This window comes from Pararge aegeria, chromosome 10 (assembly GCF_905163445.1).
Source record: "Pararge aegeria chromosome 10, ilParAegt1.1, whole genome shotgun sequence".
In the NCBI taxonomy this organism is placed as follows: Eukaryota; Metazoa; Arthropoda; class Insecta; order Lepidoptera; family Nymphalidae; genus Pararge; species Pararge aegeria.
In genome coordinates this window covers 6,428,614-6,456,045 of record NC_053189.1, presented here as the reverse complement: position 1 = coordinate 6,456,045, position 27,432 = coordinate 6,428,614, and the positions used below count along the sequence as shown (strand labels likewise).

The window sequence follows — 27,432 nt, the reverse complement described above, 5'->3', positions numbered from 1 at the left end:
TCGGCGCAGTGTGCTGATGACTTATAAATGGATCATGGGTCATGGATCATGGATTCGTACCTCGTCTGACATAAATTTTGGAACTTATATAGTTTCTAAAGCGTTTTTGGTCATGTGTGATTGTGAGGTGTATGATTTCGAGTCATGCCTAAAACGTTGGGTTTTGGATGTGTAGAAATTCTAAGTAAAAGTTATGTGATAGGAAATTGGGTTGTCAATAAAACAGGCAGTCACGGTTCATCATCATATCAACCATTTATCTGCCCACTGCAGGGCTCGGGTGTTCCCATAAATAAATAAATATAAATGTACTACGACAGTACTCATATCGCACTCTAGCCCCAAAGTAAGCGTAGCTTGTGATATGGGTACTACGATCACTGATGAATATTTTAATGAATATAATACTCATAATACCCAGACACTGAAAAATATTCATATTCATCACACGAACTTTTTTCCAATTGTGCGAATCGAACCCACGGCCTTGTAAGCAGAAAGCAGGGCCGCTGCCCACTGCGCCAACCTTTCTTGAGAAGGGCTGTCTTCTTGAGAAGGGTTTAGGCCGTTGTCCACCACGCTGGCCCAGTACGTATTAGTGGACTTCACACGCCTTTGAAAACATTACAGAAAATCTCAGGTATGCAGATTTCCTCACTATGTTTTCCTTCACGGTTAAAACACATGATATTTAATTGATAAAACGAACGTTACTTAGAAAAGTTAGTGGTGCGTGTTGAGATTCGAACTCGGCCCCCCGAAAGTGCGACTGAAGTCCTAAATACAAGGCTATCGCCGCTGTTAACTGTCACTGTTAGCTATCACATAAATCTTTGAGTTATCCTTTCCCAAAAAAAAAAAAAAAAAAAACACCATAAAAACCAAAAAAACACCAACAGGATACAAAAAGAGACATAGACATGTCTCTTTTTGTATCCTTGATAACGACAGAAAAATTACATAATTCGTGAAAGTCTAGTAAACAAATTATAACAATCACCCACTTATCTACACAGCAGGGCTAGCACAGGCAGGAGACAAAAAATATATCCCCTAGTTATATCCCCCGATAGGGGATATAATTAGCGTATCCACCTGCTTAACATTGGATACGGAGATGGATGGATGGATGGATGATGGATTGGTTAATAGGAGAAGTTTAACCCCATTATTATATTCTATAATTTATTTTAATTCTTAACAATGCTTACAAAAATTAAAAAAACACCCTCCGCTTGCGGGACTTTTGAATGCCCAAGCAACCGGCGGTCAGGGCTCCAGAGTGAGAAACCTCCTCACAATACGCGCCGTTTCAAGGACTACTGCCTTCTGTATGCGACCCTTGATCCAACAACCAAGCGAAAGCTTCTTAAGATGTTGGTCGAAGCTTTTCGCTAGAAGACCATTGACTGAAACGACGATCGGTCGACTCAACCCCATTAATTTTTACACATATTATTTTCACTTGTTCGCCAATACTCTGAAAGTTAAGCTGCGGAAGAAGATAAATATTTATCCTTTCCCCGGGGAGATCATTGTCTCCTGCCCGGAGCTGTGCTGGAGCGAATTGGTACCCACTCACCCCGCTGCACTTTCTATGTAAGATTACTAGAACTATTTTCTTCTATGTAAGATTTGTATGCTAGCAATTGTAGTGTCGCTATCAATCATCAAAACCTTGTAATGTCAGAGTAATTTGAACTCAATTTACATTGTCTGAAACCCTAAGTTCGTTCATTCTTCATCACCCAGCGTCCGAGTGGAACTTTTGAGTTTCGGGTATATAGAGTTGATAGGAAAAAATACACATGGGAATCGGACTGGAACCCACAGGGGAAGTGGAAAAGGGGAAGGCCAAAACAAACCTGACAGAGCACTACCATAGTTGAGGCGCAGAGGATTGACCTTATTTGGAGTGAGGTTAAGCGTATAGCCACAGACAGGTTGCCATGCCTTTGCCCCAAACAAGGGACGTAGGACGCAAAGAAAATTTTTAGAAAAGATATAATAAAGATCTTGGCATAGAATAAAGAACATACAGAACCCTTCTTTTTAGATTGCATGCAGTGCATTGTTTCCAACAACAGTGAAAACACCCTGCCCCTCTTCACAACCGCGGAATGTTGCTAGCTCACAAAATTTTCCCACTTTCCCCATTTTATGACAAACGTTTAGAACATTTGAGGTAAAATAATTACTGTAAACTGCTAAATAGAATGAAGTGACTAACCGCTTGTTAAAAAAATACTACTAAAGTGTGGTTTCTGATGCTTCAATATTAGTAGTGTACACGGTTTCTGTATATTCTTAATTCTGCGATTCCCAGTTAAAAAAAAATCGCATTGAAAAGTTAATTAAAACAGGTAACCTTGATTAGTTAATTTGGATTCGTAACAAAAAATTACAGGCGGCTTTCTAAATGAAAAAGTGCGAGAGGGACTTCGATTAAAATAAACTTGCCCACGTTACTTTGATGTCTTGTTTTACTGGCTACTAATTAAGAATTAAGTCGATAGAAATTTCCCATTGACCGGCGTCAAACACAAAAAAACGCCTTTGATAAAGACGACAAAGGTAACTTGGGATCAAGTGGAACCAGCAGAGATCGGTTCCAATGTTTGCTTTTAATCTTTTTAGGGTTTCTTTTAAAAATAAAATAAAAGCTTTGGGGTAAAATCAATTCAGTGCCTTTATTTGCAGAGTGAGTATTGTAGGTTGATAAGTAAAATGTTTTAAAAGTCCAAGCTACTCCACATGCCGTGGAGTAGCTTGGACTTCTAGTAAGTTTAAATTTGTTTTTTTTTTACTACAAGTTAGCCCTTGAATGCTACGTGGTCAAAATTTGTATAATTAAAATACTATTACTCGGAGGTGGGCGGTGGTACATGCAGCACAGTTTTTACTATTGCCCTTGTTATACAGTTGGATTCCGAGCGATATCGTACCAGAACGCTTAATCGCTAAGCGGCGCGTCTTTGTCAGCAGGCTACGGTCGGTTCCTCCAACCAGGCAAATTGGAATTGAAAATATTTTTATTTATTTTATTTATACTCTTTATTTGTACACCACATCATTCAGAAAAACAAAAAAACAAACACTCAAAGAATGTTGTAGGATACAAAAGGCGGCCTTATCGCTAAGTAGCGTTCTCTGCCAGGCAACCTTAGGATTAGGAAAACTGAAAAGAGAAACGAAGAGGTGGGGTAAAAATATACACTGAGAAAGGAATTCTAAAACATTCTAATTCATTTAACACCATCTCCCAGCTGAATCCCTACCCTGGTAGACCGTGTAAGCCAGGTACGCTAAGTTTTAAAATAAACCATATTATTACACTCGCTGACGTTTCCACTTCCTTCTATTATAATAAGGAATTAAGGATTACGCTGAACGTAATCCAATAAGAACATTCATGACGTCCTAATTGAGTTACGAGTGGGGGTCTGATGCGGCGTATATGCTAATCTGTTTACGCGACATCATGACAGACACTTTTATGGCCATTAAGCAGACGTTTAAACCGTTATTCTCTTGAAAATGTGATGAAATGGGTTGAGAGGAAATTAAATAGAGACTTCAATGTGCTTAGACGAAAGACTACAGTACATTTTGAGGCGAATTCCTTTTCTATATGTCCGTCTGTATGTCAGCATGCGGTATCTCATGTCACAGATAGAGTTTAAATTTTTACAGAATGTGTATTTAATAAATTTTATTTCCGTTATGTAGTGCTTTAATATTATCAATGCGAACGTGTTTCTAATAGTTTAACCTTACTTGACACCGTAACTTTGATACTAATCGACGTAGTTTTTGGCATAGAGTTATTAATTGTACAAGTTGAAAAGACGGAGAGCTACTTTTGGTCCGGGAAAACATCAAATTTTCAAAGGAAAGTTTCCAGAAATATTCACATTTTTAACAGAATTTAAAAAGAAGAGGTTTTGATTCGGATCTTTTTTTTTATATTTTTTCTTACCTGTCTTTTCATACTATTCTATTCTATAAATGACATATTTAGTACAGATCTTTGTCATTTATTGAACGATTTGGAAAAAACTTATTTTGTTTGAAATGGTTTACTTCCAATGTGGTCCCATTTTTCCACTGTGGTCAAGATCTATTGGAAGGATAGGGTTGGAGAAATCGAGGACACTCTTCAAATATTACAGGCACCCCTATAGCGATAAGAGTATTTTTTAAATAGCCTGTCCATTTTCTTTCGAAAAGAAATTTGGTCGACTGAAACTGATGATGGAGACCACGATGGTGCACCATCAGTGGCGTGCACTTCATACATCACAAAAGCACTGCTTACCCTAAAATGGATTTATAACTCGTATAGTATGAGGATTTTTGCCATTTATGCAATTTTCCTGCTGCATGCATACCCTGGTAAGAAACCCAGTGCACGCCACTGTGCGCCATATATGGTTGGGAAGCAATTTATGCTTGTCACAATAAAAGAGCCGATGGAGAAGTGTCGGGAGAAGAACTCCTCAACCATTAACGCCCCGAGATATGGGATACGGGATAATGGCTTCTAGAATATATATATTTTTTTTATGGTTATGAGCAGTTGATAATTGGCTATTATAACTTAGATAATTGCAAACCTACGAAGTAAAAGTGAGATTTTTATTATTACACCAATTATCGTCCTTTTTCTCGTCCTAAAAAAGCAACCCAACGGCTTTTTCATGGCTTGTAACAACGCGGGGCGCAGCTAGTAATAAAAATACGATAAAGTTAAAAATTAAATTTTTCTACACAAGGAACGCCTTTTTTTTCTCCATCTTTTTAATCTTTATACTACCTAGTATTCTATTCCACCTTGGTACGAAATTAACGTGTGTAAGTCGAAATCACACACTAAAGGGGTCTTATCCCCCCCCTCCCCTCCCCCCACCTTATCCGTCCCCTATGATGGTTAGATAATATATTGTTATTTTGATGGTCAGGACATTCAAATATGCATTGTTTGAAATATAAAGAATCTAACAAAGTTATAAATAGAAAATTAAACAAATTTGAGACGAATAATTACATAAAAAAATTAAAAAACCATCAACGCGGTAAATTATGTGGTGGCGGGCAACTTGGATGTGAAATTTGGCATGGTGTACATGATACCCATATTGTGTAGAAATAATGTAATGCGCCATTTTCTGGCGGCGGCCATCTTGAACCGATTTTCATCAATAACAATCACGTCAAATCTATAACACCTCTAAAGGTACATCTGTATGTTGAAATATTTAGATAGTCCTTTGTTTCTTTAGGCTCTATTCGGACGATTTTGATGAATGGGATGTCAATCGATTTATCTTTAGCACATGAGTGTCACAGCCTATATAAATAACGTTAAAAAAATTCAACATGGTGATTCAAAAATAAAAGCACGGCAAAACAATACGTATTAAACTTAGTTATGATAGGCTACTAAATTCAATACCTATTCTTCGAACACTTTTTTTTTTATTCCACTGGAGGACTAACTAGGAGCTACTTAGTCCTTCAGTTAACTGCAACATGGTAGGTGATAATGAAGTCTAAGTTGGTAAAGGGCTAATTTAAAGCCTCCCAGACTAGACCAGACCAGAGTTAATTCAGGAATTATAAATTCCCGATTTGGGGCAATTTGCCGGGGATCGAACCCGGGATCAAATAACTCGTATTCACATCAGTAACTAATATCATTAAATACTGCAAAATTATTGAGACCAATAAAATATATACTCCTTAAGTAATGAAATATTAAATAAAATAGAGTAGGTATGTAGGTGCTCTAGAATTTGCATCTGGCCCAGAACTTTTTTTGCCGCCATCAATAAAACTGTAATTCCATGTGTTATTTATATATTAATATTGTATTCCTTTCTAGGTGCACAACATAACAGGTTTTTTTGTTATTTATATATTAATATTGTATTCCTTTCTAGGTGCACAACATAACAGGTTTTTTTCAAAAAACGTAGTAAAACCTATGTAATTTTTTTTTATTCTGTAGTAAAAGTAAGATACCTCCATCAAAATGTTGAATAACCAAATAAATTTTCGTCCTTTTCAGACGTCAACGGCTCTGATCCTTCTCGTTCACTTATCTCTCCACACGGTTGATGAGGGCTATGCCATAAATCCGAGTAAGTATCTATAAACACATATAATATACTTATATCATAAGACAGGCATGTTTGTTCTATCTATCGCATATCGTACTATATAAAATTCGTATCACATTATTTACTTACCTATTTGCTATATAATATGGGACTTTTGTTAAAAATAGGAACGTTATGGATCCCAGATTTAAAAATATAATATTAAGGAAAGAAATATAGTAGTATTTAGTTATAATTATAATATTAAAACTATCTGAAGCCGAGTGTTTATTATAACAAGAGAAATTTTTAACACAAAGAAAAACAACTTCGATATTAAATTTTATAACTTATAAAAAGTAAATACATTCGTATAAATAAACCACAAATACTATGTGGTACAATTATCTTTCAGTCGATAAAAACCCCAACTGCTGCGGGGTGTTAACTTTAAAAAAAAATCTTTAATGGTCTTGCTGGCGTCCAACGTTTCCCTGCAACACGACGATACCTAACGTACATTATATTATTGTAGTAACTCCACCATTCCGCACTGGGCCAGCGTGGTGGACTAATCCCTTCTCATTGCGAGAGGACATCCGTGCCCAGTAGTGGGCCGGTGATGGGTTGATGCGATCATCCAATTTTTTAAATATTTTGTTAACATACGTTTCGAGATTGATTGTTGTACCTATAATCTTATGAATAACAACAATGGCGTACGTGGTTGAATGCCACACTCCATTTAAATGCTCTCCGTTATTTTTCTCTCGTTTCTATTTCAAAAAATGGTGAGCTATTTTAATTTATCTATCTAAAAAACTATTTACCTAACAGTTGCTTAGGTGAATTTCATTAAATTGCCTTTAACGAAATATATTGTATTTTTTTTCCATAAGGCGTAGCCTGTATTCAGGCTCATCGGCCCAAATTGGAGTGGTAGGGTGGGTGTCAGCTCTAAATTACTCTCTCTCTCTCTCTCTCCTAAAAGGGGAAGGCATTTATCCAGCAGTGGGTCGTTATCAATAAGCTAAGGATGGAGAATATCTAGACAAACAGACCTAAGAACACGATGTACGGATAGGGACATTAAACAGCGTTTTAAATATACCATTGTAACATAGAATTAAGAACACACAGAAGTCGTGTACACCAAAATATTAAAGCATCAAAAACCACTCCTCTTTAGAATGGTTTCTTGAACAAACCGGTAGTCAATTCATACCAATTAGCAGTTAACAGTAAATATTTTACCTCAGTTGTTCTGATGCGGTGATAGCCCAGTGTGTAAGACTTCGACTTCACTTTCGGGGGTCGAGTTTGAATCCCAGCACCTCTTACTTTTTTAAGTAATGTGTGTTTCAAGCAATTAAATTATCACTTGCTTCAACGGTGAAGGCAAACATCGTGAGGAAACCTGCATGTAGGAGAGTTTTTCATACTGTTCTCAAAGGTTTGTGGAGTAATGGGTTAATATGATGATGATGATGTTCTAAGCGTTCACCATAAAGTGGGAAAACAGGAAAAAAATATCTGTGAGCTAGCAACATTCCGCGGGTGTAAAGTGAGACGTGCGCGGGGCCATACAATAATAGCTGAATGAGGATTCTGTACGTTCTTAATTCAATACTTTTTAATTAGCACGTTTACATTTATTAGAAAATGGTTAGCAAACCTTTGAATCTATTTAGTTACTTGATGAACTTCCTTTCATCTGAATTTTAGGTAAAGTATTGTTTTATTTTGTATTCATTCCATTGTTTCATTTTACACAAAGAACAGTTTTTGCTTTTGTCTGTATAGTCTAAGTTCAGCTTCAGGCTTATTTAGTTCAAAAGCATTTAATTGGATGTATTAAAATAAGCAGATTTTCTATTCTTAAATAAAAAAATATAATACAATTAAGCCGACGACGAAATAAATAATGCCACGTTTCTTTTGTCAAAGCATAAAAATTCCAACACTAATAATATAAAGGCAATATGTCATCTCTTGTTTCAAAGTGTCTCATTGTAATATGGACCTTTGAAAAAGTCGATCGAAACTGCAACGTTTCCTACTAGATGACGAGTCGCTATAAGACTGATAAAGGCATATACTAATTTCGGCATCGACGGTAGGAGAGCGGTAGCTTGATTGGAGAAAGCGCTCAGACCGCGATTGCCAGAGAGTCGCAGGTTCAAATCCTGTCGGTTCCGAATTTTTTTATATGCATTTTAAATTTATAAAAACATATAAAGCCTTATTTTAGTTTATAAGTTTAGTTACCTGTAATTTAATTCTTTAGCGAAATAGAGAGTTTAATTTTTATAATTATTATGAAATAGCCAAATAAGTTTGCCTGGGAGATAAAACTGCCTTTTCAATAGCCAGTTAAAGTTCTTCAGTCGCTATAAGACTGATATAAAAAGGCATTTACTAATTTGGACATCGGCGGTAGGAGAGCCGTAGCTTAATGGTTGAAGCTCTCAGGCTGCGATTGCCAGACACTTATAGGCTAAAATCCTGTCAGTCCCGAAAATTTTCACGTGCATTTAATATTTATAAAATTGATAATTCCTTCAAGTGTAGGTTAAAACACTATTTAAAAATTAAAAAGTTCTTCAGTTTAGTTTTTTGTTTCTTAGATTTTATGTGTGCAATAAAAACTTAAATCAATCAATGTTACGTGGTTGATATTCAATGAACATGCGTGAAACATATTTATTGAAGTTTCTGAGCCCTACAGCATAGGTGTGGAACGCCTTCTGGGCATCTGAGTTTCCTGTCACGTATAACTTATAGACTCTCAAGACAAGAGTGAATAGGCATTTTCTAGGCAAACGCGCTCGATTGTCATCTGGCGCTAGTCTATGTAATCCCTACTAATATTATAAATGTCAATGTAAGTTTGTTTGTTACGCTTTCACGCAAAAACTACTGAACCGATCCTCATGAAACTTTGTACACATATTCTTGGAAGTGTTAGAAGTAATATAGGATACTTTTTATCCCGACATTAAGCTCGGTTTCTTTGGGAGAGGGGATGAGTGTTTCACGATTTTACACCATAACTCAGACAAATTATAACCGATTTAAATAATTGTTTTTGTACTATAGAGGTTATAATATGTGATTAATCTTGCCCGAACTGTGGTTGGAGATGGAGGACAGAAGTCCTCAGCGGTCAGCAGCAGACCCCTCATTTAAGGCTTAGCGATACTGAATACTTAAATTTTTTTTAGAACTAAAACTAAATTGAATGCCACATCAAAAAACAAAATCAAACGCAGACGAAGTCGCGGGCAACAGCTAGTAATAAAATAAATAAGTCTACCCAAATAGAAGGATCATTGAACGTCGTTTAAAAATATGAAAAATGATAAAACCCTGGTTATTACTGTTAGTCTTACATTCAATAAAGAGCTGTAGAGCGATTTGTTAGAACCAATCTCCGTTGGAGCGGCCATATCTGCGAAATATTTCAGCTTTTATCTCCCACCATTTCCTCTCATTGTTTCAAATAAATTAATAATGGAAGGGCGCGTGATGAGCAGGAATAGGCAGCGATTTGATTATTATTAATGGTGTTTAATGTAGCTACTCTTCCGTAACAGATCTATTTCGGTATAATAAAGTGAAAAGTTGTATACATTGGGAAATGTTAAATTTTTTGATGATTGATATATACTCGTACGTTATAAGAACTTGTCGAGGGGAAATTAATGTGTAAATCATTGAGTTAGATTAATATGCAATTAGGATGCAGCGCCAACGCTTATCCAACTTGTATTACAAACTTGATAATCTTGTCTTAGTCGACGTAGATGCTCTGCTAAATTCGCCATTGTATTAACTTAAGCTTACTTGGGGTGAATACTTGTCAATCTTTATGCCTCAACTGGAAACTGAAACCCTGACACCTTCCATTTTGTTAGAGCGATCTACTATCTACTATACCAAAACAGGCTATATCCCAACATAAGTAAGCCAGTACAAACCTACAATAAAGCACAGGTCTCCCCTAAGAACGAGAAGGACTTTGGCCGTTGTCTCCAACGCTGACCAAGTGTGGATTAGTATCTACTGCTATACATCACAAGCCTTTGAGTACTTAAGTTATGGAGTGAATATTTTCTCACCCTATACCCTTCACCGCTAAAGCAAGTTATATTTTAATCAGTTAAATTAAAAACGCATAAACCTCCAAAAAGTCCATGTCAGGAATCGAACTCGGAGGGACGCCTTAGCTCTAAACACTAGGCTATCACCGCTATATATATGAGTAGATATTTCATAAAAAATACATTCAACAATTGTCATGCATAAACGAAATGAAAATGCCAATAAATAGTTGATATAAAATAACGTCCGAGTTATGGGCGTATAAAATAAAATAAAAAAGGTATCCAAAATGTGCCCATTCACATTCAAGGGACCAATATAATACTTTGACACGAGGAAAAGCTTTTATCCAATATCAAACGGCATCGCATCCCAGAATGTTATCATCCAATTTCGCTTTAAAAATTCCGTGTTAAAATTTTCATTTCGCACGACGCGAGATTACCCGAAGAACTGACGCAGTCGCAAAAGATTTTTATATAAAATATTCATCGGTGTAATCCGTGTCGCGCTTGGGCTATCCCTATCTTTTTTGTGATGTTTTATTTGTGCAAAGAGTGTTAAAGTTATGATTATGAGTGCCATTACACTTTGGATTTGCTCCAGTTGTGTTTTATCGTCGCGTTTTCAATTAGAGCAATTCTGCATACTGATTACGCTTTTATTGCATGTTTGAAATCAAGGAAACTGACACGGTCGCAAAAGATTTTCATATATTTATATTATTCATCGGTCTAATCGGTTTCGCGCTGGGTTAAACCATTTTTGTTGTGTTTTATTTGTGTAAAGAGTGTTAACGTTTTTATTATGAGTGTCGTTACGCTTTGGATTTGCTCAAGTTGTATTTTGTCGCGTTTTGAATTACAGCAATTCTGAATATTATTACGCTTTTATGGTATGTTCATAATGAAGAAGAACTGACACAGTGGCAAAATTTGATAAAATATATATCGGTTTAATTCGTGTCACGTTGTCTATTTTTTTGATGTTTTATTTGTCCTAAGAGTGGCAACGTTATTAATAAAATTATGAAAGTAATTACGCTTTGGACTTTCTCCAGTTGTGTTTTATTATCGCGTTTTCAATTACAGTAATTCGGATTACTGATTACGCTTGGTTTAAAATGGTGTGTGCTGATAAATGTTAATATTAAATTAACATGGTTGATCAGGTATGCAAACTCTCTTATTTTACCGTTATACACGTCATCCATTGAACTGATTTCTTTGCCTAAATACCATTAACCTTTATTATTACCACAGATAATTTGTTGTCTGTCAGTCAGACCCAAGTCAGTGAACTATACTTATATAATAATGATTGGATGATTTAATACTTGAAGATTTTGTTTGTTTTATTGTATGAACGCACTTGTCCCACCAATATTATTTGAAAAACTCTTTTTTACATTTGATAGCTTAATCAGTGATCTTTAAGTTACTTAACATCACGCGACCCTGAAGAGCCAAGCATAAAGAAAAATACTTAAAAATAACTTTAAACAAACATAGAAAACGCGAGCGGGCTAAGCGACGCTGTGGGATGAAGTAGTCAGGGGCCGAATAAATAATCCTGCTTGTTTAAATTAAATGGCTTGCACAACCGCGCGGCACAGTGAGTATCTGGATAAAAGTGCTTCTGACTCGCATTAAAATTTCACCAAAATGTTTTAAAGTTATGCCATACTGTAGACTAAATATAAATAAGGCTGGAACTCACGGGAATTTTCATGCAGGCGGTCCATATAAGCGTTCACTTGACGTAGCACAAAATTAATGTGAGAACTAGGCACTGTCACGTAGAAGGCGCCGTACGGTTTGAGGTAGCTAATTTTTTTTATCTCATTACTAGTTAGACCTTGATTGCAGTCTCACCTGGTGATGGTGCAGTCTAAGGTGGTAGCGGGCTAACCTGTTAGCGGTATGGAAGTTATATTAAACGCCTATTCTATTACTACGTAACTTTGTACCTAAACGATAAATCACTTGTTAGTAGTTTGCTAAACAGCCACGGGTGAAGCGTCCTAACCGACCAGAGTAATTTCAGAATTTAAAAATTCCAAATTTTCCCTGCTGAGGATCGTTCCAGGGTCCGTTCGTCAGTTTTAAAACCACAGTGCTCACCATTGCGCCACGAAGGTAGTCATAAAGTGGTACAAAATTTAAAAACGTTATTCTTGCAGGCTGCTCATGCATCCGCTTCACATCCACACACGGCAAGGAGCGCGGTACCTTCAGCAGTCCGGATTACCCGCGCCCGTACCCCCGCGGCATCTGTCTGCTGTACACCTTCCTTGCTGAACCGCACCAGATCGTGGAACTTGTGTTCACGGACTTCGATATTTACAAGGAGCATTTGGAGTAAGTATCATTAATAATTGGTAAGTGCTAGGGTTCGTAATTTGGAATTAAAACACCTGGTGACTCTTGTTAGACTTTAATCTTTTAAGCACACAAACAAAATTCAACGTCAACAGTCCGGAGTCCGGAATGGTAGCCGACGTTAATATGTTTCATATTTACCACTTGTGTGACTAAAGTATCGCTTCGATGTTATTTCACTTCGCTCTCAATGTAGACTACTTTACGTTCCTTGTGTTAAAGTTCTTTGTAATATTATCATCCGCTTCATCACCATGTTAATTTGGTTATTTATTTATTTAACATCATTACAAAGAAACAAGGATAAACAACATATTTTACACTTATTACTTGAAATCTTTATCCCAGAAGGGATGAAACTAAAAGTATGTATTGAGGTACTAATAGTTGTGAAATTTAAATACCATTTTTATCTCTACGATAAGCTTATGGAGTGGTATCGGGTTTCTCCATTAGGTTGAACTGTGGTTTAGGACGATTTTCGTTCTTTACAGTTTATCGTCTTCTATATTCTGTTTTTTTAATATAGTCTTGAATATTTAGAGAAGGATAGTCGGGTATGTTTTTGATGTTGTCGTAATCTATGTTGTCGTATCGTACCTATAGAATACGACAACATAAAAAATTACGACTTTAATAAGAAAATCATAGGAAACGTTTGTATACTAACGTTATAAAGAGGAAGGTTTAAGGACTACACGTAAACAGTTAGGAATTTTAGAGCTCAATTGAAAAAGTTATTTATAGATACACCCGATTTTAGTACTAGAACATTCAACTTAAAAATATCTGTAGAACTACAACTAAGTTGAAAGTTTATTACAGAATACGTATTTTAGTATCTTCTCCCTTAATATAACGGTTACTATTCTTTGTTAGAGAAATAAGCTGAAACCGATGTACACTGGGTGGGTTGTATCCATTTACTGACTCAAGTTAACATTACTTACCCAATACAAGTGACTATTGTTGCTGGTGCTATTGCCAGACATCACTTGAATAAACTGTTCCTACGGGATAGTTTAAAAACAAAAACAAACGCAACCAAAGTCGCGAGCAACAGCTAGGGAATTATAAAATAATTATCTTTATAAAATTTAGATATCGTTAAATAGCCTGCGGAGACGACAGTATACTAAGTTTTAGTCTAGGAAAATATCTTAGTTCTACGTAAAACCATAAATTCCCCGCAGACAAAGTCGCAGTGAGTGGCTAGTAAGTAAATAAATAAAGGAGCATTAGAATGGTGGACCAAGTTTACTTTAGATGCGATAATGTCACAGATATAACGTTTATTGCCGTAGGGCGGCGTAAGCAGTAAAATCTCATGGGGTGTCGTAAAATCGGACTTCTCTATTCTAACTACAGCGATCGGGTATTTGTACGCAATTATATGGCCATCACTTTTTCAGTCCCGTCAGTAAAAATGGCATGTCAATAACATTCGTTGTATAAACTCATATGAAAAGATATGGTGCTCCGAATGTTTCCAAAAAACCAGCACTATCCCACTTCTGTAACTATAGGTAGGAAAAGTGCTTACATTTTTTTTTTGGTATATAATATATTTAAGCCGAATGCTAACATGTGAAAGCTTGCCATATTACTAATGAGCATTAAAAGCACGAGTTTTAGCAACACTCTGTTTCATCATCATCAAGTTCTCTATCCCATTGCTGGGTACAGGGCTCCTGTCACACAGAGCCACACAAAACCCAACATGCCGCTCCCAATACGTACGCGTCTAGCCACGGGATAAACGAATAGGATAGCTAACTAGTAACACTTTATAATTGACCTAAATGCATTTTTGTTTATCATGCTATTAAAAAATATTAATTTAAAAAAAACATAAAAAAACGGACGAAAAGCACAGACGAAAAATTTAAAAAATTCCAATTCCACTTCGGATTACCATTTAATAGATGGCGGTCTTTCAGTGGTACTAAGTTTACTAAATAATCTAGTTCATGAATTAAAATTAATTTCAATTAACAAACGAGACAACAAACGTAATATTGTATTATTTGTACTGCGTTACGTCAAAATAACTAGCTGAGTGGCACTAAAATCTGCATTACGCTCCGTTCACAATTTTGTCACATTTGTACCCATAAAGCAGTCGATGTAAATGGCCGGAGGCAGCTATTGTGAGCGCAATAAACTTCATTCGACTATAAAAGCCTTTTACGTGCTTTACGTTTGGGGGCTGTTTCACATTTACAGTTACTGGACGTAGCAGTTTTTCATCAGACATCATACTGAACAGAGAACATAGACAAAAATTCATTCATAGTAAACATACCTTGGATGCCACAGTTTTGATGTTTTGTATCATAAAAGAAAAGTTCATCGTCATCCATTTAATCTGATGCTGATGTTAATGGATTAGCATCCTATTAACATCCCATTGCTGTGTACTGGATCCTCACTCATAGGAGAAAAAGTATTTAAGAGAAAGCAATACCGATTATTATTTGCATTTGCACATGTTAGTAATAATAACCAAGTCCGACGTGACGTTAACGTACTTCTGAAAAAAGACTTCGTTTTTGTTGTGAAACATCTATAGGCGGAACAGGCTGTAGCGACGCATCGCCACGCTTTATGATTGAATTTTTGAATTTCGTATGTAACAATAAAAATGAATTTTGTAATAAAACAGTCACTATTGGCCGACTTTAAAAAATGAGTGGTTATCAATTTGGTTGTATATTTTTTTTTTTTTTTTGGAATTTATCTTTTCAGTATGCAATATCTGCAATAACTTACAGAAAACAATTTCGATGTTTTTTGTTTGTATATTTGTGTCGCGAAGCACAGTCTTTTAAAGTTTTAAGAGGTTCTATTTGTATGTGCTATATTTAAAAACGTGTAATATGCATGTTGTTAGTGCTCTTTATAAATAAATAAATAAATTTGTTGTAATGGTCTTCTATTAATATTATTTTTTTCTTTTAGCTTATGTAGATTTTCTACTTTAACTGACTTGACGTTGCAATTAACTGCAATACGTAAAGTTTTGTCTAATCCACGATTCATTCATTTGAAAAAATAACATATTTACTCTTAAGGAGGTATTAAAGATAAAATAATATAATACCAAAAGTAAGTTAATTTAATAAAACATAACATCAACATCCTCATAAATGTAAAGAATGTGCTCTGATGTGATGAATGTGAGAATTTAGATAGATACATAGACTAAAACTTCTTGATCTTTGTAGGTACATTAACTTACGTACCCAAACTGGTATCTAGGTGTACCTAGATACCAGTTTGAATGAATTTTATTTAATCTACGCTAATTTTCGCTATTGTAAATTGATTCAATCTACGTTCTATAACCGTCACGTCGTCTCCAATGTGATAACACTTTTAGGCCGAGAATAGACAAGCGAAACGAACGCGGGTGAAAATCGCAGGAAGGGCACTTTGTACATGCCCGCTTTAGATGCCCCGATCAACAGAGCATAGCAAACGATTACATGGGATACGGGTACGGACGAAACTGTGATCACAGAAGAATGCCGTTGATTGCAATTGGGAATGTCTTTGTGAAGCTCTCTATCCAACTTACAAAAAAAAAAACATCTAGCCAAATAAAACTCAGTCACCTGCACTGATAGCTCCAAAGGAGCGTATAAATAATTATTTGATAAAACCACACATCACCAATTATTATTATTTTTACACGTAGGATAGCCTGCGATCTGTAGAGATATTTCTTTAATACAAATGCATTGCTGCGTACACTTTTTCTCGGACATTTTATGTTTCGTTTGCGCTAACTCCATCGAAGGGACTGATCCTGTAGTAGGATCTTAGGAACTAATCTCGTAGTAGCAACAATCCCTTAACCACCCATTCCCAACGTTACCAAGTTATAGTAGACGATCCCGACAATCCATAAAAAATATATTCTAAGGCGATTTTCCACCCAATGTAACTTTTCTAAGTTATGTGCGTTGTAAGCAAATATAATCCTCCATTGTGTTTCCAAAGGTGTGTGGAGTCCACCTATTCGCACTGGGTCAGCGGGTGGACTATAATTTAAAACCGGTTTAGATATGACAGAGTTATATATATATATATATATATGACCTTTGCAAAAACCCTAATCGGCGCTATATTTACAAAATTGTATCCTACAAATAGTTTTGGTATGATGGGTGAATAGACATGTAGACAGATAAAAATTAAAAAAAAAACAGTTTTGGATTCTCGTGTGATATGAAAGCTTCCCCCGATGAAAACTTTCAAAGTATATTTCAAGCACAGAGATCATCCAGAGTTGTGCAACCGAAGAAATTTTAAATCTTACCCCACGTGTCTAAGAAGTAGGTTTTAACAGTAGTAGACAGAGACAGAGCTTGTTTTGGGAAGTACTATCGCGGTGCTTATGTATGCCATCAAGCAGAATATCTGTATTCCAATCTGAAGAGTGTGGTTGCAGGTGTTATTACAGGCAAATGAAGCTTAGCACCTACGCCTCGGGTTACTACGACGTACTCCTTGCATACCCTGCGAAGTGTTGCTCTGTTATAGGCAATGATTTTGCATTTATCATCAGGTTAGCCATTTTCTCGTTTCACCAATAAGCACTATAAAAAGAAACCCCTAAAACCCATATTTCACGATTTTACACTCCTAATCATTTTCATACGTCTGCATACGCTACGCTTTCAATTTGTTTTATATTCTTACGCACTCGTGTGACCTCTATCGCTCCTTCAGTCCTCTCGCGGGATGCTGCGCGAACAGGTTTCTCATGAATATCATAACGCATGAAATATTTAAACATAACCGAAACACTCTATGTGTGTGAAGCGTATAAGAGTATATGCTATTTTATTTCTTGAGAGTGCCCATTGGGAATTGCAAATTAAGTAATAACTCTACGCTTTATGTTTAGGATTATACTTAAGGACATGCTTGTACGCACTTTAAGTTTATGTTTTTTTTTTAAAGAAAACAAAACCCAGTCTTTGGACCAGTAATTGGAAAGTTGAAATTTGACTCAAAAAAAGAATAAGGCCAAATCATCCGAAATTTTCCACGAGGGTTTAGAGGAGTATATTTTATATGTAAGTTTTGTAATATCCGTCCATCATCATCCTCATCATATCTACCCATTACCGGACAGCTACAGGGCACGGGTTCCCTCCCACAATGAGACGGGGTTAAGGCCGTAGTCTGACACGCTGGCCCAGTGCGGATTGGTGGACTTCACACACCTCTGAGATCATTATGGAGAACTCTGAGGTGAGGAAACCTGCATACCTGAGGTTTCCTCACGATGTTTTTCTTCACCGTTGGAGAAAGTGATATTTTAATAGCTAAAAACGCACATAAGTTAGAGGTGCTTGCTGGGATTCGAACTCGCCCCTCCGAAAGTTAAGTCGAAGTCCTATTCACTAGGATATAACCACTTCTTATTTCATTTATGGGATATTTCGACCAAATATCAGATAGAATATACACGGTGAATTTTTGTCTCAACATTAACCCAGTTAATCTGTCTAATTAAATGATAATTGGTTAAAAGTAATAAACAAAAAAACCATAATAATATATTCAAGAATCATAATTCATCATAATTAATTAGTTCACTGTTGAAGCAAATGATATTTTTATTGCTTAAAACGCACATAACTTAGAAAGGTTAGAAGTGCGTCCTGGGCTTCGAACTCGCTGCCCCCGAAAGTGAAGTCGAAGTCCTACTTGCCTATGACGAGTTTTTAGTCCTACCCACTGGCCTATCACGGTTTTTTCCGTTCGTAATATCCGTTAGTTAATTATACCTATTAATATGAATAGCTTCTCTAATAATAACAATTGCTAATGTTCTAATATTACACATATTACAATATTATGTGCGAGTTGTCCGATTGCAATTTTATTTCGTTTCATTAGTGGTACTTTGAAGAGAATCTTGTTTGGTATGGGACTTGTCACTTCCAATTTGTACTAAAGTTAAACACTACAGTTTGCAGGATTTTTCGGCATTCCCCCGGAATATAATGAAAAGTGCTGCTTCAAAAGCGTTGCATTCTGGAGATGGGTATACTAGTGTGTTATTGCGATACAATTTCTTAATATAACTCAGAGAAATTTATATGCAAAAGATTTCGTGGACTACCGCATTATCATATTTTTAATAATTTCAGAAAATTTGAATTTCAGAACTTTTTTTATTTATCAAGTCTGTAAATTTTTTATTTAACTCTACCAATACATTGCACAATAAGAGTTTAAAATAAATATAATCTTATACCTACGTGTCACAACGATTTTCTTCGAATAATATTCAAGCATAAATGTTTAGTTTGCACTTTGAACCAAAAAAAAGCTAGCATGACATATTTTTCGCAGAGGGATTTTTATGTCATGATATTTAAATAATTGTTATATTTTCGCTTATTGTCGAATCTTGTGAACATGAAACATGGACTCCAATTAACTTTTTTATATACGCTCATGGAAAAATTAATCATACAAGTAAAAATAACCTGCTAGATTTATTCCGGTCCATAAAAAAATAAATATTGGAAATATTTCAACCGAGCTTTATAAATAAAAGCCTCAAAGAGAAAAATGAACAGGTATAAAGGTCCTCCTACATCCGGGGGTACATAAGTTATTTGGGAAATATAATAAGACGATAACATAAAAGATGTGTAATCATTATTCATTCAGTTAATTGTTTGATGTGTCTGAATACACCCACGTTAGTACCCACGTGGCTTTACATTTTTTTATAGGTATAATAATTGGTGTAGCGCGCTTTAAAAGAAAGCCGTTTCGGTAAACGGCATGGCGTTCTCTAATGCCGTCATGCCCATTTTGCGCCTGCGCATAATTACTTGTTTTGTATTTATATTCTATAATTTTTAAAAATTTGAATAAGGAATCTCAATGTTTGTGTTAATTGTTACTCGTTATTTATTTTATTAACACACCTATCTTCTAGCTCTGAACTCACCGTAGTTTGTTTTATGGTTACTAAGATGACAGATTATTTTTTTTATGAATCATATACATAAATACTTATAATATACAAATAAACACCCAGGCATGGACAACCATTCATGTTCAGCACACAAACATTTTCCAGTTGTGGAAATTGACCTCACAGCCTTGGACTCAGAAACCAGGGTCGCTGCCCCATTACGCCAACCGGCCGTCAGCTACTATCGAGTTTGATGTTTTACTATGCCAGTTTTTTAAAGTGATGGTGAATGAAAACCCACCGTCTAAAAACAGAGCAGCGCTTTGCATATTCTGATACTGTAAATTTCCAAAGTGGCCTGGCCGGGACTCGATCTTAAAACCAGAAAACTAGTGATATTTTAATTGCTAAAAACGCACATAACTCATAAAAGCTAGAGATGCAAACCCCCCCCTCCCCTCCGAAAGTGAAGTCGAAGTCCTACCCACTGGCCTATCACCAACCTAGACTTGGCCTTCTAGTAATAGTAAAGTAATATAACAAGGTAGGTAATATAGGGACCTGAGATTAGATCTAAAGCTTGATTTACGCATTCATTAGACAGGTAAGTTTAAGCGTCAATATTTCAACGGTTTAAGGACGAACTGAAGTTTAAATGGTGGCAGGTCCGAATCTAGTTCGGCTCACAAGTCTACATTATCATCAATCACAGCGGACACTTTTTAATTCTAAAAAAAGGTAACTTATGATGCAGTGTACCTCTTACTTTTCTAAGTTATGTGCATTTTAAGTAATCAAAACATCACTTGCTTTAACGGTGAAGGAAAACATCGTGAGGAAACCTGCATGCCTGAGAGTTCTACATAATTTTCTCAAAGGTGTGTGGAGTCCACTAATCCGCTATGGACTAGCCTAGTGGCTTACGGCCTTTACCCCTTCTCATTGTAGGAGGAAACCCTTGCTCTGTAGTGGGCCGGTAATGCGTTCATGTGATGAATGTGGTTTGTAGTTTCAATCATTTTTAAGAGTGAGGAGCAATCCAACGTATACTTGTCATCAAAAAATAATCAAACAGGACCTAGCATTATCGAACAGAAAGTAGCACCGATATATCTGATGGCCGATATGCGCAGTGAGCAGTGACCCTGCTTTCTGAGTCTACGACTGTAAAATTTTTGTGTGATATTACTAGCGGGGCTGATTTGTGAATCTAAACCATCCAGGGTGGGTGCCACCCAAAACAAAACATACCAAAAATTCAAATCAAATCAAATCGGTCCAGCCGTTCAGGAGGAGTTTCGTGACAAACATACACAAGCACAAAAAAAAAATATAAAGATAATTATTTATGTATATTATTCATAAAAATATTCATCAGTCATATTAGTACCTATAACACAAGCTACGCTTACTTTCGGGCTAGATAGCGACGTGTGTATTGTCTTAGTACCTATATTAATTTATTATTTATTTATTAAGAAATTTTTAATGAAACAATTATCGGGTAAAAATTAACAAAAAAAATGAATTTCGTTATAAAAATAACTTTATTATTTTTCCTATTACTTAAGTTTTAATAATTATAGAATATAAATCCAAAGGAAGTTATTATGCGTAGGCGCAAAGTGGGCATAACGGCATTAGTGGGAAAAACGCCATGCCGTTTTTCGAGGCGGCTTTCTTTCAAGGCGCGCAACACCAACAGATGTTTCACATGAATAAATATGATTTTTATACCTTGGTGCTAGATGGCGATGTGTGTATTGTTGCAGGTATATTTATTTGTCATATGTGGCTGGACCCTTAGACGTTCCTGTTTATAAAGCGTTCCTTTACAATACATTATATCGCGCGTTGCGCTGACGTCCTGGAACTAATCGCATGGAACTAACAAACGATAGCATAGGTGTGCCTTTTCTATTTACAAGTATTTTATAAAATCGTAAAGTAAAAGTTCAAGATAATAATTTCAAACTTCCTTATCCTCGGAGTGACTGGTTTGCCTTGTTGGAGTTTTCTGGGCCTTGAAAAGCGTGCTAAGCTAGTTCGACAACCTCTCTGACGCAGTGGTGAGCACTGTGGACTTATGAGTGGAGGTCCAGGGTTCCATCCCCCATTTTGAGAATTTATTATTTCTGATTTCTCTTTAGTCTGGCCTGATGAAAGGCTTCGGCCGTGGTGCCAAGCGATTCCCAAGCGACAAGGCGTTCCTGTATGATGTCGCGTGAAACCGATAAAGAGGTATAGCTCTATTATAACAGCTTACGACAGGGTAATCCTTTACATTTTTAGACTACGTCACCACATTTTATCGGGTGGAATCGCAGTCAATTATAATTAACTCTACCTGTAACTCGTGTTTTTTCTATAGAGATTGACGACGAGATGCTGGGATTGCAGTTTATTTAAATTATCTCTACCTGTTACTAGTATTCTATAGAGATCGACGAGATAATGGGTAGACATAATTTTCTCCTGCGGCGCATCCTAGCCCTACAGGCCGCATTTGAGTAGCGTGGTCGGCCTATTTTGTTACAACCATCTCTCCAATGAGAAGAGGACTGTGTCCGTCAGTGGGACGTTAATAGGCTGCAGATAATGATGATGATCTATTTAGCCAGTGTATATGCGGATAAAGCAGCTCTAATGAGCGTTTTTCCACAGAATTAAGAACATTCAGAATCCTCATTTAGCCATTATTGCAAACAGTGCACTGTGTCAAAAAATAAGAGCCCCGAGCACGTCTCACTTCACACCCGCGGAATGTGGCTAGCTCACAAACTTCTCTTATTTTCCCCCATTTGATGGTGTACGTTTTAGAACATAAGAGGTACATTAATTAAAGGCAACTGCGCCGTTATTGCATGCAGTGCATTGTTTCCAAAAACCGAGAAGACGAACCAAGCGCGTATCGCTTCGCAGCCGCGGAATGTTGCTAGCTCACAAACTTTTCCCACTTTCCCCATTTCATGGTAAACGTGTAGAACATTAGAGGTAAAATAATTTATTGCTAAATTAATGAAGTGACTAACCGCCTGTTCGAGAGACACTGCTAAAGTGGATTGGTTCATGATGCTTCCATATTAGTCTTGTACAAGATTTCTGTACGTTCTTAATTCTGTGGTTTTCTCCTGGATTGTTTTGGGAATACCATTATTTCAGGCTGAAATTTCATTCTATAATACAAACGAAACAAAATTTGTATCACAAGAGAACAAACTATATATACCCTACATAGTAATTTATCTAATTAGTTCAAAAAACCGCGCTTTGACCGTTTCAACTGCAACGTTAGAGCCTGTTATTTTTGCGGTTTTTCATTCGCTTCGTTGTAAAAATGGTGACGACTTTGAAACAACGTAAAATAAAACGTAATAAAACATCCCCCAGACAGTTTAAGTCCACTAACGCCGCCGTAAATTCGGCCGCAGTAAAACACAGAAGGTAGTTTTGTGTTCTAAAAGCCGACCACTACGTAGCTTAAAATATAAACGCTAAATTTAAAAAGTATTTGGCATGTAAAAACTTTAATATTATTTTTTATCAAATATCACATGGCAAAATTGAAATAGAATTGAATTTTAATAAATACATACTATACTAAAAATTTTCACCATTTCTGCCGCTAAGCAGCATTGTTGCAATGCTGTGTTGCGGTCTGACGGGTGCGGTTGCCGATCGAATTACAGGCTTAACACCTACGCCTCGGGTTAAGGGACACAAGGCGGCAGTTTCAGGTTCTGTTCCGTAATTGCTCTGCGAAATTAGGCGCTATGTCAAATTTTCATAATATAAACTAACTGTCACAGTCTAAATAACCAAAACTCGTTTAGTGTTTTCGGACAAAGTGTTTTTTTCCAAGCTTGCAACGGGAACGAGAGCAATAAATTCTAGCCGTGACAGATATAGATGACAGCGTAATTACACGACTCACCAGGCATTCTAATTGAAACCAAAAAACTGCGCCACAGAGGAACGGAATAGGCACGGTTGTCAGTATGACTATAGATGTAGATTTTTGTAATGTTAACTAATATTATATGATAAATGTTGAAGTGTGTTTGTCTATTTGTCCGTTTATCTTTGCTTTACGTCATGACAAAGCTATCAATAATTGAAATCTTAATAATAACATAACACACTTAAAATGTTGTATACGCGTCATCATGTCGCCGCGAACGAGACTCAGAGCACTTGATTTTTAAAAAAGTAATTTGTAACATTCCGCGATCGCTTTGTAATTTTTAAACTACATTGCCTTTTACGTTCTAAATCCACTTGTGTACGCCGTTGTGAAAAACAGAAATGTATTACTCACAGCGCGTGCGCGTGTGCGTACGATCGCTGGGAGCCGTCGTTCGGCTAAAAGTGTTTTCTATACTTAGTGTGCTAAAGGTAATTTATATTGTCTTGATTTTAAGACTATGCTAATAAATCAACTTGATTTTGGCATAGAGTTAGTTGGAAGGACGGAGAGATCATAGGCTACTTTTTTCATCTCAAGAAAGCGGTTCCCACGGGATTTGTAAAAAAACATAATTAACGTAGAAAACGAACGCGGGTAACAGCTACTTAATGTATAAAAGCTAATACCATATATTTTTTGTCCCAGCGACTTCGCTTACAACTTCTGATAAATTTTGTTTCATGCAAACTTTGGTTCTAAGAACCCTCTGTGGTAGGTTGCTCGCCTCCTAAGGATTGCAGTGGGATATTAAATATTTTACCAAATTACTCAATCGAGTTATCAAATGCAAAAATATATTTTTTTAAATCCGATAGATAGCTCGAGCAATATAAATTTACATAATGGAGTCAAAGATTATGAGAAATTATCTTTTAAATCGTTGAGGAGCGTAAGTTGATTAATATTAGGATATTATTATTAGATAACTTTTACCTACACTTTCATAAAATTCCACAAATTACATAAATACTAATTAATTAATTAATTATATAAATTCGAGCTTTGTATACTCTCCATATATGGTCTGATACAGAGATAATATACATATTATGTATGACAACGAACTCAGTATACTTATTTTCAATTTCATTGATACATCAGTTTTTGAAAATACCTAAAACTCAATATAGATAATAATAAACTTATAACAATTTAAAAAAATGTGTTAATTAAATTTCTTCCTTTAACTATATTTATTTTTCTTAGTTAAAGTATTAAGGTAAAGAATTAAACCTTTTGTGCCTGACCGTAGTCATTGTAACCTCTTTATCGTTATATGCAACCATATTTGTTGAATTTCCCATTTAACTTTACTTCTAATAGTTCAAGGCATCTTCATAAGACTATCTATGTTCAGTCACCTTCACTACACTCTCTAATACACTCCCAATATTTCTACTTCAATAATTACAGCCTGGAAATACAAAACTTTTATTGTTATACAAAACATTGAATTTTCAGGTGCCGTGCGAAATTAATTTCGAAATGAAATTGTATTCATTTTAAAATTAAATTCGAACGTTTCGCTGCAGTTTTCTTTTAATAAAATTGTTCGAATCTTTTACGAAGTTTTTTAAGTAAATAGATTAATGTATTATTTTTACTATCTCCAGCAATGTGTGTTGCGTGGCTATTTTTTTTTTTTTTAATAAATAAATATACTACGATAAGCTGTGGGAATCGAACCCACGGCCTTGGAGTCCGAAACTCCGCGAAACTACGGTCGCCGCCCACTGCGCCAATCGGCCGTCAATTAAAAGTAAAATTGTAGTTACGCTAAAGGGCCACTAGTTAGCCAACATCAAACCGAGTTATTTAGTAGTATAGGTGACCAACTTTTTTATATTAATAGCGGATGTAAGACCAAGCGGACCACATGATGTACCGGTGCCCATGGACACATGCATCACCAGAGGAGCATATCAGCTTTTAAAGAATGTCTCTCCCTCTCTTGAATAACCTCAAATCGTAAAGAATTCTAATAGTAAGAAACAACCGTGGTATTTGGAACTCCCTACAGAATACCTTTGCCAGCAGTGGATGACATAATTCTACAGCGAAAAAAAAAACATCTTAGTAAGAAATATTACGTGGGCGAACTTGCAGGAACTGCAATACGTACAAGCGTAAACTCAGTAATACATACATCTGAAAATAAAAGCGCGAATTTCTATCGTGAAACTAGGCAAACAGTTTGATTAGAACCCCACTGTGCCATCTAATCAAACACAACACGTGTGCGATACAGAATTCTGCAATCAAAAATTCCAGTCTCGTAAAAAATTCTGAAACGAGCCCCGTTTCGTTTGCGGGTTATACACCACTGAAATTGGTATAACTTTGAAATTGACCGCTCTAACAAAATTTGATTCGAGTTCCGCTGAATAACAGGTTTAACTAAAATACGTTAGTTCTGTCAGATTCATGGAATAAGTTTCCGAGTAGCGATAGTAGCATAAAAATACCTGAATAAAAATATATTCAATAATTTATGCATATTAGAACAAACTGGAATAAATAAGACTAGCTGAACCTCACGATTTTACTCGCGTAAGTTTCGATTTCGAAAGTGACTGCTATTAAGTTTCATCCCAAATGTATAATTAAAAAAACATACTTTGAATAAGAGATACTACCGCAATACGAATATATCCAACATTTATGTCAAATGTTTACATTGAAAACACAATTATTTTAAAGAAATGTGAATATGAAATTGTCGTTTTGTCGTAGGTTCTGGTCACATTGATCTCTGACATCTCGTCTTTGCTTTCGAATTCCAATTTCAAATTTTTACAGCTATTTACTGTTGCTTTTGGGATTTTTAAACCTTAATTCATTTGTTTTTTACTATTTTGGATTTTTCTTTGCGTCACTCAGTTTGGAAAACTTGAAATATTAGTACGAGTTTTATCGTGGCACCAGAACGGCTCGAAGGATAAATTATGTGTATGGCGGCGGTGTCGCAAAAGAAAACATAGTGCGGTTTTGGTTCCAAAGTTTTTGTTCTTCATTTTATGTTCCTCCCTCACATAAGGCCAATTTCATAAGTTAGGACCTAATATTAAAAGGTAAATGTTTTACAAAAATATTAATTGATTCTTCTTACTTTCATTGCTTTCGCTTTCTCACTAGGAAAGTAACTGAATTGGGATACCAATTCGTGGATGAGATTTGATGTCTGATTAGCATATTGCGTATGTTATTGATCGAACGAGTACAAAAATAATTTACTTACTTACCGAAAGACAATTTGATTAGGTTCGGATACCTAAAAGGATATGAGACCTTTGAACAATCCATTGAAAAAATTTATAATAGTAGCAGAGCATTTTGCAACAAAGTTTTTCCACGCTTATTCCTGCCACAAATAAGCATTGTTGCAATCATGCGTTCGGCAGGGTGATTACGTATCTCGCCACAGGCGTAAATCTTGCAATAACTGCTGTGATTGCAAGATTTACGCCTGTCGCAAGCCTGTCGCGAGATACGTAATCACCCTGCCGTTCTAAAGGGCGTGGTTGCTGGTGTTATTACAGACACATGAGGCTTAACACCTATGCATCAGATTGGCGGACTCAGGGCAGCACTGGTAGGACATGTTCCTTGCAAGCTCGCAACAGTAAAGGTTTTCCTCTAACCATGAGGTAGATAGGTGAGGTAGGTATCTTAGTAAATTATTTTTGTATTCCTTCGATCAATACGCATTATGCTAGTCAAATATCAAAATTTAGTTCTCATCCTCGAATTGATAACCTATTTCCGCTATTTTCCTAGGAAGAATGCGAATGCCCGACAATTATTATTATATAAACAAATTAGCTGTTGCCCGCGACTTCGTCTGCGTTTGATTTTCTTTTTTGATTTCATGCATTCAATTTATTTGTGAGTCTAAAAAAATTTAAAGTATTCAGTATCGCTAAGCCT

General features: G+C 36.0%; 1 protein-coding gene across 1 annotated transcript in view; it reads left to right on the top strand.

The window, feature by feature from the left end:
- Positions 1–27,432, top strand: part of LOC120627140 (suppressor of lurcher protein 1-like) — a 100,441-nt gene that overhangs the window by 36,451 nt on the left and 36,558 nt on the right. The window contains exons 3-4 of the mRNA XM_039895007.1: positions 6,071–6,143; positions 12,388–12,565. Coding sequence (XP_039750941.1) covers positions 6,071–6,143; positions 12,388–12,565 — 251 coding nt within the window. The remainder of the gene's footprint in view (positions 1–6,070; positions 6,144–12,387; positions 12,566–27,432) is intronic.